Source organism: Aquarana catesbeiana, linkage group LG05 (genome assembly GCF_042186555.1).
Source record: "Aquarana catesbeiana isolate 2022-GZ linkage group LG05, ASM4218655v1, whole genome shotgun sequence".
NCBI lineage: Eukaryota > Metazoa > Chordata > Amphibia > Anura > Ranidae > Aquarana > Aquarana catesbeiana.
The window spans coordinates 486,190,252-486,209,257 of NC_133328.1; the positions used below are offsets into that span (position 1 = coordinate 486,190,252).

General features: G+C 44.1%; 1 protein-coding gene across 2 annotated transcripts in view; it reads right to left on the reverse strand.

Moving 5' to 3' along the window:
- The window catches only part of CDH2 (cadherin 2), a 425,329-nt gene extending 416,168 nt beyond the window's left edge, over positions 1-9,161 (reverse strand). Inside the window, exon 1 of one of the 2 annotated variants that reach the window (XM_073631511.1) lies at positions 8,617-9,161. In XM_073631511.1, the coding sequence (XP_073487612.1) occupies positions 8,617-8,691 (75 nt within the window). In that variant the 5' untranslated portion in view covers positions 8,692-9,161. The remainder of the gene's footprint in view (positions 1-8,616) is intronic. The other variant, XM_073631512.1, reaches the window with a different exon arrangement.
- Between the last annotated feature and the right edge of the window lie 9,845 nt (positions 9,162-19,006).

Here is a 19,006-nt window from a genome sequence, read left to right on the forward strand (position 1 = left end):
CTGTCCCACAGCCAAACAGGAAGTATGAGGAAACCCCTGCATAATTAGGAAATCCCTTGGGGAACCCCAGGTCACCAGAACTAGTGTATCCTTTAGAAGATTTCCCCTATATTACTTTTGTGGTGATAACCCAAAATTTGGGATTTTCTTTTACTTTCACTTTCAATGATAATGGTAAACAAGACAAATATAGGGGTGAATCTCTTTTAGATGACTGGATATTTGAAGTGAATACAATTTCACTGGTCTAGTTATCATTACTACTTTAGTAAATAACCTCCAAATTTTCAACATCATAGTTAAATGTAATTGCTTCTCAAAAAATATTGCATTGATTTTCTTCAGATAATGATGTATTACTGTCATTAGGGAAGTCAATTAGTAGGCATGTACTATATTAATATAATTCTGGAGTTGTGGTTGTTGAAATGTTGCAGAAATAATCCTATACCCAAATGCAAAGGCTTTTTTTTTAAATATAAATATTTGCTGCAAGGATGTCTTTTATGTAGAATTGTCCCGTTCTGCCTTATATGTTAAAGTGGTTCTAAAGACAGAATTTTTTTCATCTTAATTCATTCTATGCATTGAGATAAAAACCTTCAGTGTGCAGCAGTCCCCCTAATACCTACCTGAGCCCCATCTCGATTCCAGTGATGTTGCACGAGGGTGGGGCAAGCCGCAGCTTTGTGTCTGAATGGACACACACAGCAGCGGCTCGTCTAAGGTGTACCCACTGATAGCTGCTTGCTGTAGGGGCACTCAGTAGAAGGGAGGGGCCAGGAGCGCCAGCGAGGGACCTGAGAAGTAGAGGATCTAGGCTGCTCTGTGCAGAACCATTACACAGAGCAGGTAAGTATAACATATTTATTATTTGTAAGCAAAAGAAAAAACAAGACTTTAATATCACTTTAAACTGGAAAAAAGAAAAAACTCCCTGTATCAACCTTTTTTATTCTATCCCTTCCTCTCCCTCTTACAAAAATTGTTTAAAATGTATTTAAATTTTTACTTTTCAGAACTTTTCTGTGCTGCAAGGCCTGGGCTGGACACCACTGCCTCTTGGGATTGCTACATCAGAGCTATTCCAGGAGGCAGTGATTCACTAAGCCACAACTCTGCAGAAAATTTACACATGTGCAGCGGATTTCTTCACATGTGCAGAAATGCCTCAAGGTGGTATAGAAATCCAGCCATATTGCGCACATGCACCACCATTATCTGCCATCTCTTAGATGCCTGAAAGACACCAGCTGCATTTATGTGCACATGCCGCAGTTTGTAAAATGGTGGCGCAAAAAAGGACCAGGAGGAGGCCATTCATTCAGCAGCTTAGGTCTGAAAAACAAAAAAGTTTAAAAAAATAAAACAAAATCCTTTTGGCATTAACCCTATAGGGCATTTCACTTTTGCGACTGTACTTACGACCTTTGTATGTTTCACTTACTTCTTTATTCAATAGAGGTTTTTTTTTTTGGGGGGGGGCATATATTATTTATTAAGATTCTATACCTTTATTGTTATCTAACTGCGCCCCTTATAATGGGAGCTTCAGACAGAACATCCCTAACATCTTGCCGCCCACATGACACAGATGTGCAGTGCCAAAGCACCCGGTCTTTAACACCCACACACCTCACATATGCTTCCATGGATGGCCGTGGTTTTCTATGCTGACAGCACAATCTCTGCACCCTCCCAGCACAGTGACCAAGCTGTCATAGACAGTTCTTCGTCTCTAGTCATGATTGGAAGCTGATCCCAACAGCTTCCAATCATGACTACAAACCAAGAGCTGTCTATCATGTGACCACTGTGACAGCCAATCATAGTGATCAATTGATTTTAGAGTCCGTTCTGCCATCTGGGCATAAAAACCCACTTGCCAGGGGTAGGCAGTAAGAGCTAAAAAATAAACTTGAAAACTACACATCTTCAATTTCCTTTATGAGGGTGGCTACATTTGCCCTATGGTCCCACTGTATGTGAGAATGTAGTCACCCTCCTCTGCTTGCTCCTGTCACCTTCCTCTGCTGTCACCAGCGCTCTACACATCTCTATCGCTGTCTATGTTAACATGACCAGGTTAGTATAAAAAATAAAAACAGTATTTCAATTTCATTTATAAAATTAGAACCTGTGGTTTTAATACTGCCTGGAGCAACGTACTGGAGCAATCACTTGTGAGTGGAACCAGAGCAGTTTATTGAGCCGGCGCAAAGACATTTTGGAATAGTAGTCTGATCAGAGCGGTACAAAATAAATAAATAAAACACTCTTTACTCCATGGTCACTGCAGTATTGATGACCTCTGGTGCTCCAACCTCTCTTCGCACTGTAGCACATGTGCTACGCTGGGGACAGTTCTACTGAGAATAATAGTCTTTGTAACCGGTCTCCATCTTCAGCTCTGTGCATGCTCCAGGCATATATTTTTTATGGCCTTTCCTAGCTCTGCTCTGGCATGAAAAGTAGCTGAGAAGCCAAAGATACTAAAAACTATCAGTGAGCTGTGAAATAGCTGCTTTTTTATTAATATTTAGCAACCCGATTTAAACAACAGAGTAAATTACTGTTTACCTTTTGTCTGTGGGTTTTGCTTTTCTTTTTTTTTTTTTTTTTGTTAAAGTTCACAAATCCCTTAAAGTGCATGAGAATGGAGAGGGCCTCAATTATTTATTGTCTACCAGTCTTTTAAAATAGAAGAATAAAACAGGAATCTGAGACACAAGACAGTCCTTCACACCAATAAATAAGGGCAAAGCAAAAATAAATAGGAAAATGATTCCTGGCGACCTACATTGAAAAAGTAAAAATAGGAATAAGACTGTTTACTATAGGCATCTTTTTTTCCTCTCATGTCACAAAAACTCTGAGTGTACTTGCAGATATTTTAGGGCCCAATTACCCCAGAATTCCAGCGCACAGACGCAGCAATTTGCCTTGAGTCATACATGTTCAGTTCACACTGCTGCGCTGCCAATGGTTTGCACTGAAAAAAAAAAGGCAGCACATCCTCTACTTTTTTGGTGCAGTGTGTTTAGGAGCAGTACACTGCTTTTCAGCTTGCTGCTGTGCATAAAGTAGAATAAAATGTTATTTTGTGACTTTTTAATAAAGCTGAAAAAAAGTAAACAGATTACAACGCACCGGCACTGCTCACTTCACAGCACACGCCAGCGCCCATGGTATAACCCATCTGCTGGCTTGAATGAGCCCTTAAACAAAATAAACAACTGAGGCTGCATTTCATTTTAATTTTTCCTTGTGCTCCATCTCTTAATATTTACAAAAAGAATCAAGAATGCCATAGCGCATAAATCAATTATACACCTGTAATGCAAAACAAAATGTTAAATGACACATGCCAGCGTGCATAGGAAAACACAGAGGGGAAATGAAATTCCACAGCTGTAAAACTACAGATGCCCCCGATACCGATGAAACACAAGCCCATTTCCTGCTTCCCTGCCTTCAAATGTTAAACTTACCCAGCACAAGAGCTTATCGAAAATCTCCCAACAAGCTGTCACCTTCTCACATTAAATCCACACAAATAAAATGCCACATACTCTACAGCACATTTCTTTATTCAAAACAGATTGATTGCATTCCTTATCATACTCAAACTAACATATTCCAATGTCTTCATTTGCTAGGCAATGCCGCAAACCGTTAAACTATATCTTCTGGTCAAGTCTCTCCAAAGTGTGAAGGCATTGCTCGTTAAAAACTGCAAACCTCTTGCATACACAATCGGGGTTTTCTATAAAAGAGGAGAGTATAATAAATGAAGATGGAGATGGAGGAGGAGGGGAGGGGGGTATTACCCAAAGCGTCCAATCAGATTTCATAGCTGTTTTTGAATGGGTCTGAAAGTGAAAGAATCTTATTTGGTGACACGGGAAACAACTCCCATTTAAATTCCTTTACATCTATAGACTAGAGTAACACAGGCAAGAAGTTGAAATTTACTAACAGCAGATATGAGAAAGAAGACAGGTATAACAACTCTATTATAGATTGGTCCTTCTTTTTCCAGAATGCAAATGCAATACTTTTTTTTTTACAAGAAAACAAATGCAATACTTTAATAGACAAACCTTTCTATAAATTCTAATGAGCAGGGCCCTCTGATTTCTGCTTTATTAAACTGTATTGTACTGTCTGCCCTTATGTTGTAAAGTGCTGCGTAAACTGTTGGCGCTATATAAATCCTGTATAATAATAATTTACTCTAGCAGCTAAAAAAGAAGAAAATAACAGTAATACGTATTATAGACCGGTCCTTCTCTATCTGGGATGCAAGTGCAACACTTTATTAGACAAACTTTTATATTTACTGTAGCAGCTAAAAAAAGAAGGGTATAACACTAATAAATATATTGGACCGGTCCTTTTCTCTCTATAATGCAAACGCAACACTTTAATAAATAAACCTTTATATTTACAGTACTGTAGCAGCTAAAAAAAAAAAAGGGAATAACAGTAATAAGTATTATATACCGGTCCTTCTCTCTCTAGGATGCAAGTACAACACTTTAATAGATAAACGTTTATATTTACTGTAGCAGGTAAAAAAAAAAAGGGTGTAACAATAATAACTACAATAGACTGGTCCTTCTCTCTCCATAATGCAAATGCTAAGCTTTATTAGACAAACTTTTATATTTACTTTTGCAATTTAAAAGGAAGGGTGTAACAGTAGTAACTATTATAGACTGGTCCCTCTCTCTCTCAAAGATGCAAATGCAATTCCTTAAACATGTACCTATATATTTACTGTAAAGCAACTAAAAAAAAAGAAGGATATAAAAGTAATAACTCAAATGTGACGATAGGAACATCATCCAAACAAGAAGAAAATAAAAAGCAATGCATGTTAAGCCCCATGCAGCACAGCGTACTGCACACATTCATCACGTTGGGAACTGCAGTCAAGAGTACAGAAGTTTATTCGCTCGTCATTGGGGAAATAGCTGGGGTTAGTGGGTTAGCTTAGTGACTTCGTGTTGAGGAATATGTGGTTACAGTGGCTTGTTTAAATCACTTCTCATACGGGGAATGTCTAGAGCTAGCGTACACCTCAAATAAGAAACGAAAGGCTAGTTGGGTGAATTCTGGTCTTCTCCACAGAGAGCTACAAGATGACTTTTGTGACTTTTTCTATCATTCTCATTTTGCAGAAACACAATGTAGAGAGAGAGAGAGAGAGAGAAAGCGAGAGACCATAAAAGCAGGAAGCCAGTCAGCACATTATGGCTTACAGACTGTAAAACCTGGAGGCAGACTGTAAGTAATCCCCACGGCTTGGCTGGCTCCAGTTTAAACACCATGGACAGTACTCAGCAGAGATGCAAGAAATGAACTGAAATGAGCATTGAAAGGAAAAGGAAAATGAGGCTTGAGAAAAGAGTGACAGAAACAGAAGGTAAGACGAAGGGTGGACAGATGCACAAAAGAAAATAAGAAAAAAAAAAATTGCCTAAGAACTAACCCATTAGAATAGGTGCCGAAAAGCAATAGAAGAAAGAAAAAAAAAAAAGATGGTAATAAATAATACGCCAACTGATGAGGATAAGTATCTCTCTAGACACCACTCCCACCTCCCTATTGTCACCATGTAAAATCACACAAAGAATTTCTTCACTGCTAAACATGCCCGCCACACACACAAAGAGGTAGTCAGTTAGCCTTTGGACCTCCGCCCCATAGAAATGCGAAAGGCCATCCTAATCATGGGAACGGCCATGGTCTCCACCATTAAAGCATGCTGAATTTCTACAGAGATTTATTAAAAGCCACTATGCCTACTGAGATTTTCTTCTAATGTAAAGCTATAAAAAAGCAAAGAGTTACATAGGATTTGATAAGGTTTGATAGGACTTAGCAGGGCTTGATAAGACTTAGATAGGGCTTGAATATCTCCTACTCCCAGCAAATAGTACTAAGCAATGGTGATCTGTGCCATCTGTGCTGCAGTCGATCACAGCTATGATTTAGTCCAGTTTTTTATGTGTCCTCACATTAAAGGCAGCAATTATGTTTATTATTATTTTGATGGTTTTAATCCAGTCAGCCTTTTCTTTTCTATTGGAAATGTAGCACTCCAAGGTGACGATGGAGGATGCTTATAAATGCACTGCAGGCATATCTATCCCTGGGGGAAGCTAAACCAGATTGTGTTGTAATCCCTTCAATTGCCATGGTGACACAAAGGCACTTCTGGTGTTTGGTTACCCCACGGGTTTATGAGGTGGCACTCCAACGAAATGAGTCGCAGCCTTTAAAAGTATTACGTGGCCGACAAGCATGCAAAATACGAGCCGACAAGCTGCAATTTACATGACAACCGATATGCAGGAAATCATGTAAATGTTGAGTGGATTAACAAAAAAAAGAAAAAAAAAAAAAAAAAGAACAAGAACAAGGTGTATGTCAATAGGATATATAATATCAGGTATCATGTTCACTCCTTTCCATGTGTGCCTGATCTGTTCAGGAGCATGCCCTCCTTTAATCAGGGATGCATGTACTCTACACGCTCCAACAATCCCCCTATTCCTACTGAACGATAAGTGACACCCCAAACAGGAGATGACCTATGGGTGACATTTAAGGCCCGGCATGTTATAGCAGCGCTGTAGACAGGACAAGCGTGACACAAACTCCAGACATAAACAGTAAGTGTCCTGCTCTGCCTATATGTCTGCCTTTTCCAAATGTCTGCAAGATCTAATAGTGGCCCTAGCGGAAATAAATTATAACTCAGCCAACCCCACTGACAGTTAAGGCTAATAGCATGTGTGTGGGAGGTGTACGTCAATACCCTGGGGACACATTCTGCTCATTACAAGTTATGGACCCCCAGAGGCCTACAGAACCTGGCAGCAACGCAAGGGTTACCTGGAAGTAGGCAAGTGGCTCAATGCAGCACATACAAAGATCATGGCACACTGATACTGGGACACCAGGGACAGGAGGGGTACACTGATACTGGGACACCAGGGACAGGAGGGGTACACTGATACTGGGACACCAGGGACAGGAGGGGTACACTGATACTGGGACACCAGGGACAGGAGGGGTACACTGATACTGGGACACCAGAGACAGGAGGGGTACACTGATACTGGGACACCAGGGAATGGAGGGGTACACTGATACTGGGACACCAGGGACAAGAGGGGTACACTGATACTGGGACACCAGGGAATGGAGGGGTACACTGATACTGGGACACCAGGGACAGGAGGGGTACACTGATACTGGGACACCGGGGACAGGAGGGGTACACTGATACTGGGACACCGGGGACAGGAGGGTTACACTGATACTGGGACACCGGGGACAGGAGGGGTACACTGATACTGGGACACCGGGGACAGGAGGGGTACACTGATACTGGGACACCGGGGACAGGAGGGGTACACTGATACTGGGACACCGGGGACAGGAGGGGTACACTGATACTGGGACACCGGGGACAGGAGGGGTACACTGATACTGGGACACCGGGGACAGGAGGGGTACACTGATACTGGGACACCGGGGACAGGAGGGGTACACTGATACTGGGACACCGGGGACAGGAGGGGTACACTGATACTGGGACACCGGGGACAGGAGGGGTACACTGATACTGGGACACCGGGGACAGGAGGGGTACACTGATACTGGGACACCGGGGACAGGAGGGGTACACTGATACTGGGACACCAGGGACAGGAGGGGTACACTGATACTGGGACACCGGGGACAGGAGGGGTACACTGATACTGGGACACCGGGGACAGGAGGGGTACACTGATACTGGGACACCGGGGACAGGAGGGGTACACTGATACTGGGACACCGGGGACAGGAGGGGTACACTGATACTGGGATGCCACTGATAGGGGGGTACACGAACACCAGAACACCACCAATAGCATGGTATACTGATACTGGAAAATCAGGGATAGAGGGGTACATGGGTACTGGAACACCAGGGAAAGGAGGGGTACAGTGATATTGGAACACAAGAGGTAGGGGGGGTACACTAACACCTGAAACACTAAGGGGGTACAATGACACCTGAAACACCAAAGGTAGGGGGGTACAATGACACCTGAAACACTAAGGGGGGAACATTGACACTTAAAAACACCAGAGGTAGGGGCGTACAATGATGGAACATAAGGAGGCATGACACTGACACTAGAACACCAGGAATTGGGGGGGGGGGGGTACATGGATACTTGAAGACCACTGCCAAGGAGGTACACCGATACTGGAACACAATGGACGGTGGGGGGTACACTGATACTAGAACACCAGGGATTGGGGGGGGGGGGTAATACACCGAGCACTATGGGGGGGAGGGGGTGTAGAATAGCTCTGGAAGCCCACTGACACCCGAGGGATGGGGGGCGATGAGTATAGCCCAGGCTGCACCATGGATGATCACACAATGAGGACACAATGACGGTCCAGGCACAAAGCCCCGATGTGATCAGACAGATGACAGGACGGAGGAAGGGATGTAGCGGTCCAGGCTGGTGGATGAGGATGGGGATAGTGATGATGGTGATGGTGGATGGGGATAGTGATGATGGTGATGGTGGATGGTTGTACCTGGTGCAGGATGAGGGCCGCCTGGATGCAGACGATAGGTAGCACGAAGCGGGCTCCGGACTGTCTCCGGCACATGGTGATGACAGACGAAGGACGGGGCTTCGATGTTTGGAGGAATAGCAGGCGGCAGAGTCCGAGCGGTATGGAGCTGTTCTTCCTCCTGATACACAGAGAAGATGAGCGGGGGACCGGAGGAGATAATACCAGCTCCCTGTAGGGGGTGATTTCCTCCCGCAGTTCCCACCCACCCCCCAGGAGGAGTCCCCGGGCTGTGCGCTGGATGTGATGATAACAGTCCGTCTATATCCAGAGACTGCGGCCCCTTTCCTCTATGTGCTCCGGGAGAAGGACGATGGAGGAGGAGGAGGATGTGTCCCCGGCTCAGTACTGGCTCTCTCGGCTCCCCTTCTGCTGAGTCCTCGTTCACACACAGCGCTCTCTCTATAGCAGCATCACAGAGAGCTCCCCTCTCTCCTCCTCCTACTCCTCATACTGATAACAATACAAGGCGCTGGCTGGATGAATCCCTGTGTGAGGGGACCAAACAACATCCCCGGCATCCCTCTAGATGTGAGCCCTCCCGGGGAGGCAGGTGCTGCTCACACGATCATGGCCAAGGCCAGGTGTCAGTATAGCACGAACACACAGGACAGTCCATTCACCTCACAGATAGACTACACAGGAGAGTCCATTCACCTCACACGGAGACTACACAGGACAGTCCATTCACCTCACAGAGAGACTATACAGGACAGTCCATTCACCTCACAGAGAGACTACACAGGACAGTCCATTCACCTCACACAGAGAGACATCAGAGGAAAGTCCATTCACCTAACATAGAGAGAGACTACACAGGACAGTCCATTCACCTCATAGAGAGACTACACAGGACAGTCCATTCACCTCACATAGAGAGACTACACAGGACAGTCCATTCACCTCACATAGAGAGACTACACAGGACAGTCCATTCACCTCACACAGAGACTACACAGGGCAGTCCATTCACCTAACACAGAGAGACAACAGAGGACAGTCCATTCACCTCACACAGAGAGACAACACAGGACAGTCCATTCACCTCACACAGAGAGACAACAGAGGACAGTCCATTCACCTCACACAGAGAGACAACACAGGACAGTCCATTCACCTCACACAGAGAGACTACACAGGACAGTCCATTCACCTCACGCAGAGAGATAACACAGGACAGTCCATTCACCTCACACAGAGAGACTACACAGGACAGTCCATTCACCTCACACAGAGACTACACAGGACAGTCCATTCACCTCACACAGAGACTACACAGGACAGTCCATTCACCTCACACAGAGAGACAACACAGGACAGTCCATTCACCTCACACAGAAACTACACAGGACAGTCCATTTACCTCACACAGAAAGACTACACAGGACAGTCCATTTACCTCACACACAGAGACTACATAGGACAGTCCATTCACCTCACACAGAGAGACTACACAAGACGGTCCATTCACCTAACACAGAGAGACTACACAGGATAGTCCATTCACCTCACACAGAGAGACTACACAGGATAGTCCATTCACCTCACACAGAGACTACACAGGACAGTCCATTTACCTCACACAGAGAGACTACACAGGACAGTCCATTCACCTCACACAGAGACTACACAGGACAGTCCATTTAACTCACACAGAGAGACTACACAGGACAGTCCATTCACCTCACACAGAGACTACACAGGACAGTCCATTCACTTCACACAGAGAGACAACACAGGACAGTCCATTCACCTCACACAGAAACTACACAAGGCAGTCCAGTCACCTCACAAAGAGAGACTACACAGGACAGTCCATTCACCTCACACAGAGACTACACAGGACAGTCCATTTACCTCACACACACAGACTACACAGGACAGTCCATTCACCTCACACAGAGACTACACAGAACAGTCCATTCACCTCACACAGAGAGATAACACAGGACAGTCCATTCACCTCACACAGAGACTACACAGGACAGTCCATTTACCTCACACAGAGAGACTACTCAGGACAGTCCATTCACCTCACACAGAGACTACACAGGACAGTCCATTCACCTCACATAGAGAGACTACACAGGACAATCCTTTCACCTCACACACACACAGACTACACAGGACAGTCCATTCACCTCACACAGAGAGACTACACAGTACAGTCCATTCACCTCACACAGAGACTACACAGGACAGTCCATTCACCTCACACAGAGACTACACAGGACAGTCCATTCACTTCACACAGAGAGATTACACAGTATAGTCCATTCACCTCAGACAGAGACAACACAGGACAGTCCATTCACCTCACACAGAGAGACTACACAGTACAGTCCATTCACCTCACACAGAGATTACACAGGACAGTCCATTCACCTCACACAGAGAGACTACACATGACAGTCCATTCACCTCACACAGAGACTACACAGGACAGTCCATTCACCTCACACAGAGACTACACAGGACAGTCCATTCACCTCACACAGAGAGACAACACAGGACAGTCCATTCACCTCACACAGAGAGACTACACAGGACAGTCCATTCACCTCACACAGAGACTACACAGGACAGTCCATTCACCTCACACAGAGAGACCACACAGGACAGTCCATTCACATCAGAGAGGGAGGCTACACAGGACAGTCTATTCACCTCAGCTATAAAGACTACACAGGACAGTCCATCACCTCAGCTATAAAGATTACAGTACACAGGGCAGTCCATTCACCACAGACATAAAGACCACACTGGACAGACCAACACCCCACACAGAGACTACACAGGTCAGTTCATTCACCTCAGAGAGATTAGTTATTCCTTATGATTGAACATCACAAAACGTGGGGAAATAATATTACTGTGTTTACTTGTTTTTATTTATCTATTAAAAATGGAACTATACCCACAACTGTTTTTTTCATTATTTTTTGGGCAGAATGGGGCAGGGTTAGACCTCCTCTCAAGATTCACTGCTATCTGGGACTCCTTTAGAGAAATTTTCCTTCAGTTCCTGTTCTGAGGACAATTAGATTAACTAGATGTTTTACTTTGCTAAGAAATCACTTTGAAAACACCCCCTAACATTTCTAGCCATGGCCATCTTGAGTAAGGGCAGGATGTAGAATTTTCTTCCTGCCTTAGCACCAGCATGCAGGCAGGAAGTTGTGCTTAGCTGAGAAAGCCCCCTCCTCCCCTGTATATATACATTGAGGCTTTAAAGGGGTTCACCGGGATTATGGCTGAAGATATTAGCCACAACCCCGATATCATTTTTTACATTCGGCAGTTGGCTTTCTCATGAAAGCACTCCAAGTGTGGCTTTTCATGAGAAAGCCACTCACTAGCGTTTCTCGGGTTTACCATTTCCACCAGTTCGCCCAAGAAAAACGTTCCGACAATGCGGCCGGTTGGTCCCATAGGCGATCAAAGAGTAGATCCTCTTTGATCACCTCTATGGCCTTGGAGGACCGGAGCAATGTCATGATGTCACTTCCAGTCCAGACTGGAAGTAAAACAAATTTTTTTTTAAAGCAAAAGATCAAAAACATTTTTTTTTGTCTTTTTGCTTTTAAAGGTAAATAAGAGATTTGGGGTCTTTTTGATCCCAGATCTCTCCATAAAGAGGACCTGTTATCCTTATTTATATTACAAGGGATGTTTACATTCCTTGTAATAGGAATAAGACCCCTTGCACACTGAGGAGCTTTGCAGGTGCTATAGCATTAAAAATAGCGCCTGCAAAGCGCCCTGAAACAGCGGCTTCATTCACTCCAGTGTGAAAGCCCAAGGGCTTTCACACTGGAGCGGTGCGCTGGCAGGGCGTCAGAAAAAGTCCTGCCAGCACCTTCTTTGGAGCGCATTAGGAGCGGTGAACTCACCCCTGACCTGAGGTGTTAATGAGGTCAAGGCTAGGAATGCTGCTCTCATCTCTAGGATGTTGGATACTACACCTCTGGTGGGAAAAGATCATCTTCCCTGTATCCCGAATTCTTTGCAATGAGTACCCCACCCCTGTCCGCTTTCATTGGATGTAATTATGGTCCGTGAGTGGGAACCCAAATGATGGGACCTGGAGAGATTCTCTGGATTCATCCACCAGTGCAGGCTCCTGCACATTAGTGTCATCAACAGAATAGTCTGAGAGAGCTGCTGCCTCCTCCATTGTGCTAGGAATCCTGTTTGGAAGTGTCTCAAATGCCAGTGAGACCATGGGACTAGAGGTATACACGAGGTCATAGTGCCTATGAGGCTCAGGCACTGTGAGGCTGTTAGATGAGACTTCCGCATGGTCTTGGACATTCTTTGAATGATGCCCCTCATCTTCGGCTGAGGTAATGATACTGTGCCCTGGCATGTATTGAACATTGCCCCTAAATAAATCATGCGCTGCGTTGATACTAGCAGGCTCATCTTGTGATTTATCAACCATCCTAGTTCCGACGGTGACTGCAGAAGTATGTCTCTGTGAGCTATAAGCTGATTCAGGTTGTCTGACAGCAAGAGGATATAGTCCAGATAGTGGTAAATACTTAGTCCCTTCTCTCTCAGAGGGGCCAGGGCGGACATCAATACTTTCGTGAATACCCGAGGGGAGGTGTTCAGGCCAAAGGGCAGCGCCTGGAATTGCAGGTGGATATGACCCACCGCGAATCTTAGGTATTTCTGGAAAGACAGTAGGATAGGGATATAAAGGTAAGCATCCTGCAGATCTATTGCTATTAACCAATCCCCTGGTTGTATGGCTTGGATAATCGTTTGCACTGACTTCATCTTGAAACTCTTGAGATGGATGTATCTGTTGAGCCTCTTCAAATCTATTACCGATCTCCAACCGCCTATTTTCTTCTGCACCAGGAACAGGGTTGGGGTAAAACCCTGTAAATCGTTCAGATGGTGGACAGGTACTGCTGCCCCCTGATGCTGTAGTGACCTTATAAACTGGCTTAAGGCCAGTGCTTTCTGCGGGGAGGCCGATGTCTCTGTACCTTTGAATGATGTGTGAGGAGGCTGACGAGAAAAGGTCCAAAAGTGTCCGTACTGAACTGTTGACAGGACCCATGGGTCCCTGCATCTGTGTGGGCCTTTTTTTCTTCTGGCTCCTAGAAAGGGTGCCTGAGTGCCTCTCCATGACCTTTTGTTGTCTTTAAACGGTCGCAACTGCCTGAAGTCTTTGGAGTTTGATTGTCAAAATTTTGATATAGATAGGCTCTTGATCTCTGGACCTTCCTATCCTGGGGAAGCAAGCCAGATTAGCCCCCTGTCACTCAAGAAATAGCTTTGTCAAGTTTTTTGCCGAAAAACTTTTTGCCATCAAATGGAATCTTGCACCAATTTTGTTTTGATGCCAGATCAGCCGTCCAAGGTTTTAGACATAAGGCTCGTTTTGCCATAACTGAATGCAGCATTGAGTTGGCTGAACAGCAAATCATGTCAATCGCTGCTTCCCCTACAAAATCTGCCACCAATTTTCCAGAGCTTTGATTATGTCGTCTTTGGGGACATCTTGGTGCAGTGCTGTTTTGACACTTTCTGTCCATTACCTGATACCGTTAGAAACTGATGTTAGTGAAATGGCTGGCCTAGAAGCCGCTCCTGCAGACAGATAACTCCTTTTGAGATCCAGGTCAATTCGCCTATACAGGGGGTCTTTAAATGATGTTGAATCCTCCATCGGCAAGGTTACGTTTTTTGCTAGATGCACCACTGCCACATCTACCACAGGCATCAAGCTTAAAGACTGTGTATCTGTATCTGCTAATGGATACAATTTGGTCAATCGGGCTAGGGAAAACTTCTTGTCCGTTTTGCTCTATTCGTCCTCTATAATCTCTCTGATTTCCCCCATAAACAGGAAGACAATCTGCTTTCTCTTAAGAAACAGAGAATACGTTTTTGATTTTTGCGGTGGTTCTTCTGTCTTGAAGATTTTCTGGATCACTTTGAGGGGACAGGGCTGAAACAAACAAAGTTTGTCTTTTTTTTTTTTTAACTCATGTACAGGTGGTCCCATACCTATTGGACACAGGAGGATCTTGGTTTCGTGACAAATGGCTCATGGCAAAATGGGCGGGAGGATCAGCTGCAAGAGGACATAGTGAGAAAAAGGATAGAACAAGTCCCAGCGATGCATGAAGATTGTGTACCGGCTAGCTGAGAAGACTGGACCTGCAGGGCACACCTGGCTATTAGTCGCAGCCCTGAGTCCAAATGGAGCCAAACTTTTAAACTCTGAAGGGTGGGCAGGCTAATTACTATGTCTGCCCCCTTCTGGCAACCTTCATTGATCAGGGGACTAGCAGCACTATTTTCCCTAAAGCAAAATGGCCCCCATAGGCTCGCCACTTATTGCGCATACGCCCGCACATGTGCACCAACTGCCGCCCAAGCCTTTGCCTGAATCAGACATACACTACGTATTCCAGGACCTTTTGGACATGCCCCACCGCGCCAGAGCGACTGTACGCTCCCCGCCACATCAGAGCGCCTGTGCACGCCCCTCTCACTCCATGCCGCTCACCGGTGTGAGCGGGGAGCCGGAATAAAAAAAGCCTGCTTGCTCATAGCCAAGCCCCAGCCTGACACAAGCCACGACAAATGGCAGGTGGGGGTGCTATCCCCCGGTAAAACCCTTAAAAAAACAAAAACAAAGAAAATCGAACCGCCTTGGCTGAATCGCGCAATAAATGTTTTAAAGGGGAATTTTTAAATTTTTTACACTAGATGAGGAAGAAATCTAACTTACCCAGAGATGTAAGGAAGCTGATCCTCCTGCTGTATCTACCAGCATTCATCGTTTTGTGATATCAGCAGACTGCGTTCCTATGAGGAAACTCTGAAAGACCCCAAAAGATCCACAGAAGGGGTTCCCAGTCTTATTAGCTCTAATAGCGGCCCAGGAACAGGGACTGCGCACGAGAGAGGCTGAACCCAGTGGACGCTGCCAAAGGCAGAGGTATGGACATACTGCTACTCTTCACTAGCTCAAGAGGTATGAGGAAAAAAATGGTCAAAATGATGGGGGAGGGACTATGTCTTTAATTTATGCTATTCACTGGTCCTGAGGGAGGAGTCAAGGCGGACCTCTATAACAGGTATGCTGCCATGGAGGCAAAACCGCTGCGCAAATACTGTGTGCCATAAAAAATTGCAACAATTGCCATTTTATTCCCTAGGATCTCTGCTAAAGAAATGTTTGGGGGTTCTAAGTAATTTTCTAGCAAAAAAACTTGTAAACGAGAAGTGCCAGAAAAAGCCTGGTCTTAAAATGGTCAATGTTGATTGAGAGTGTTATTAGCACTATAAAACCGAGCTGATATTATTCCCTCCTGCCGCTCATGCCCCCCTCCATGACTTTTCCATCAAAATGAATAATGCAACCATTACTCCCTCCCCTTACGCCAGGGTACTGGGTGTAATCCTAGACTCTGACCTGTCCTTTCAGCTCCAAATCCAATTGCTGTAAAAAGCTTGTAGATTCATTAAATAATGAAACCACCAAGCTACTCATTGACTCTCTTGTTATCTCTCGCCTTGACTATTGAAATTCCCTTCTCATAGGCCTACCTCTACATAGGCTATCACACTGAGCACGTGCACTCAACTCCTTTGGTCAACCATGGCAAGGCCTGTTCTGAGTGGAACTTGTCCTGTTAAACTACTATATGGTCTTGGCCGCCATGCTGCAGCTCAGTTTCAGAGTCTTGGCAACCTTCTTATAGCCTAGACCATCTTTATGTAGAGCAACAAATCTTTTTTTCAGATCCTCAGTGTGTTCTTTACCATGAGATGCCAAGTTGAACTTCCAGTTACCAGTATGAGAGAGTGAGAGCGATAAAACCAAATTTAACATACCTGCTCCCCATATACACCTGAGACCTTGTAACACTGAGTCACATGACAACGGGGAGAGAAATTGGCTAATTGGGCCCAATTTGGACATTTTAACTTAGGGGTGTACTCACTTTTGTTGCCAGTGGTTTAGACAATAATGGCTGTGTGTTGAGTTATTTTGAGGGGACAGCAAATTTGCAGTTATACAAGCTGTACACTCGCTACTTTACATTGTAGCAAAGTGTAATTTCTTCAGTGTTGTCACATGAATATCATCATAGATCATCAAACAAATTTTAATACTACACAAAGATATTCTGAGTGAATCCAAGATGCTGTTTTTAAATTATCATTTCATTTATTAAGGGAAAAAAGCTATTCAAACCTGCCTGGCCCTATGTGAAAAAAGTAATTGCCCCCTCCCATGCTGAATCATGAATGAACTGTGATTAACCACAATTTTTTGGACAGCTTAAATTTCACTTGCCACTCCCAAGCCTGATTTGTTAAATCAAGAAATTGCATAAATAGAAGCTGTGTGACAAAGTGAAGCGCGCTAACAGTTCACAAAAAAGCCACACTTCATGCCACAATGCCAAAAATTCAAGAACACATTAGAAACAAAGTAATGTACATGTATCGGTCTAGGAAGTGTTTCAGAGCCATTTCTAAGGCTTTGGAACTCCAGTGAACCACGGGGAGAGCCATTATCCACAAATTGAGATAACTTAGAACAGTGGTGAACCTTCCCAGGAGTGGCCGGCCTACAAAAATTACTCCAAGAGCATGACGACAACTCATCCAAGGGTCATGAAAGAACCCAGAACAACATCTTAAGAACTGCAGGTCTCATTTGCCTCAGGTAAGATCAGTGTTCATGATTTAACAATAAGAAAGAGACTGGGAAAAAAAATGGCATCCATGGGAGAGTTCCAAGGCCAAAGCCACTGCTGACCAAAAAGAACACAAAGGGTCATCTCACATTTACCAAAAAACATCTTGAATATCCCCAAGACTTTTAGGCAAATATTCTGTGGACTGATGAGACAAATAATTTACTTTTTGGAAGGTGTGTGTACCGTTACATCGGGCATAAAACTAATACAGCATTTCATAACAAGATCATACCAACAGTCAGACATGGTGGTGGTAGCGTGATGGTCTGGGGCTGCCTTGCAGCTTCAGCACCTGGACGACTTATGACCTTACACAGGCCGTTCATGCTGGAAAACCCTCCAATGTGACTGAATTAAAACAGTTCTGCAAAGAAGAGTGTGCGAAAATTACTCCACAGCAATGTGAAAGACTCAATTCTGGCAGCACTCATACGTCTAGTTCCCAAAGACAGCCTCTGGATATGATGCTGAGCATGTGCACTCAGCTTCTTTGGTCGACCACGGCAAGGCCTGTTCTGAGCGGAACCTGTCCTTTTAAACCACTGTATGGTCTTGGCCGCCATGCTGCAGCTCAGTTTCAGGGTCTTGGCAATCTTCTTATAGCCTAGGCCATCTTTATGTAGAGCAACAATTCTTTTTTTCAGATCCTCAGAGAGTTTTTTGCCATGAGGTGCCATGTTGAACTTCCAGTGACCAGTATGAGAGAGTGAGAAAGATAACTCCAAATTTAACACACATGCTCCCCATTCACACCTGAGACCTTGTAACACTAATGAGTCACATGACACCAGGGAGGGAAAATGGCTAATTGGGCCCAATTTGGACATTTTCACTCAGGGGTGTACTCACTTTTGTTGCCAGTAGTTTAGACATTGATGGCTGTGTGTTGAGTTATTTTGAGGGGACAACAAATTTACACTACTATACAAGCTGTACACTCACTACTTTACATTGTAGCAAAGTGTCATTTCTTCAGTGTCGTCACATGAAAAGATATTATAAAAGATTTACAAAAATGTGAGGGGTGTAATCACTTTTGTGAGATAATGTATATATATTTGTGAGATAATGTATATATATTTGTGAGATAATGTATATATATATAGATATATCTATATAGATATATAGTTTTATCTATATATCTATATAGATATATCTATATAGATATATAGATATATCTATATATATCTATCGATATATCTATATATATCGATAGATATATATAGATATATATATATATGATTACAATACATATCTTCCAAATGAAAAAAGTGCTCCATCTTTTTAAATTGATTGAGTAGATTAGAAGATAAAAACTGCAAAACATTTTTAATTTTGATATCACTTAATTGATCAACATATATGAAGTATTAGAGCAAAACAAAATATCAGAAATAAAAGAAAGATCTCTGATCCCAGCGCTCAAAATGGATAGGTGATTAGTGTTTTGTGCACTACAAGCAACCAGAAACAAATAGCATCCACCAACTAACAGGAACCTACTGTATACTAGGGCCTAGTATACAGTAGGTTCCTGTTAGTTGGTGGATGCTATTTGTTTCTGGTTTCTGACTTTGCTTGTTCCTGACTCTGATTCTTGGATTTACGCT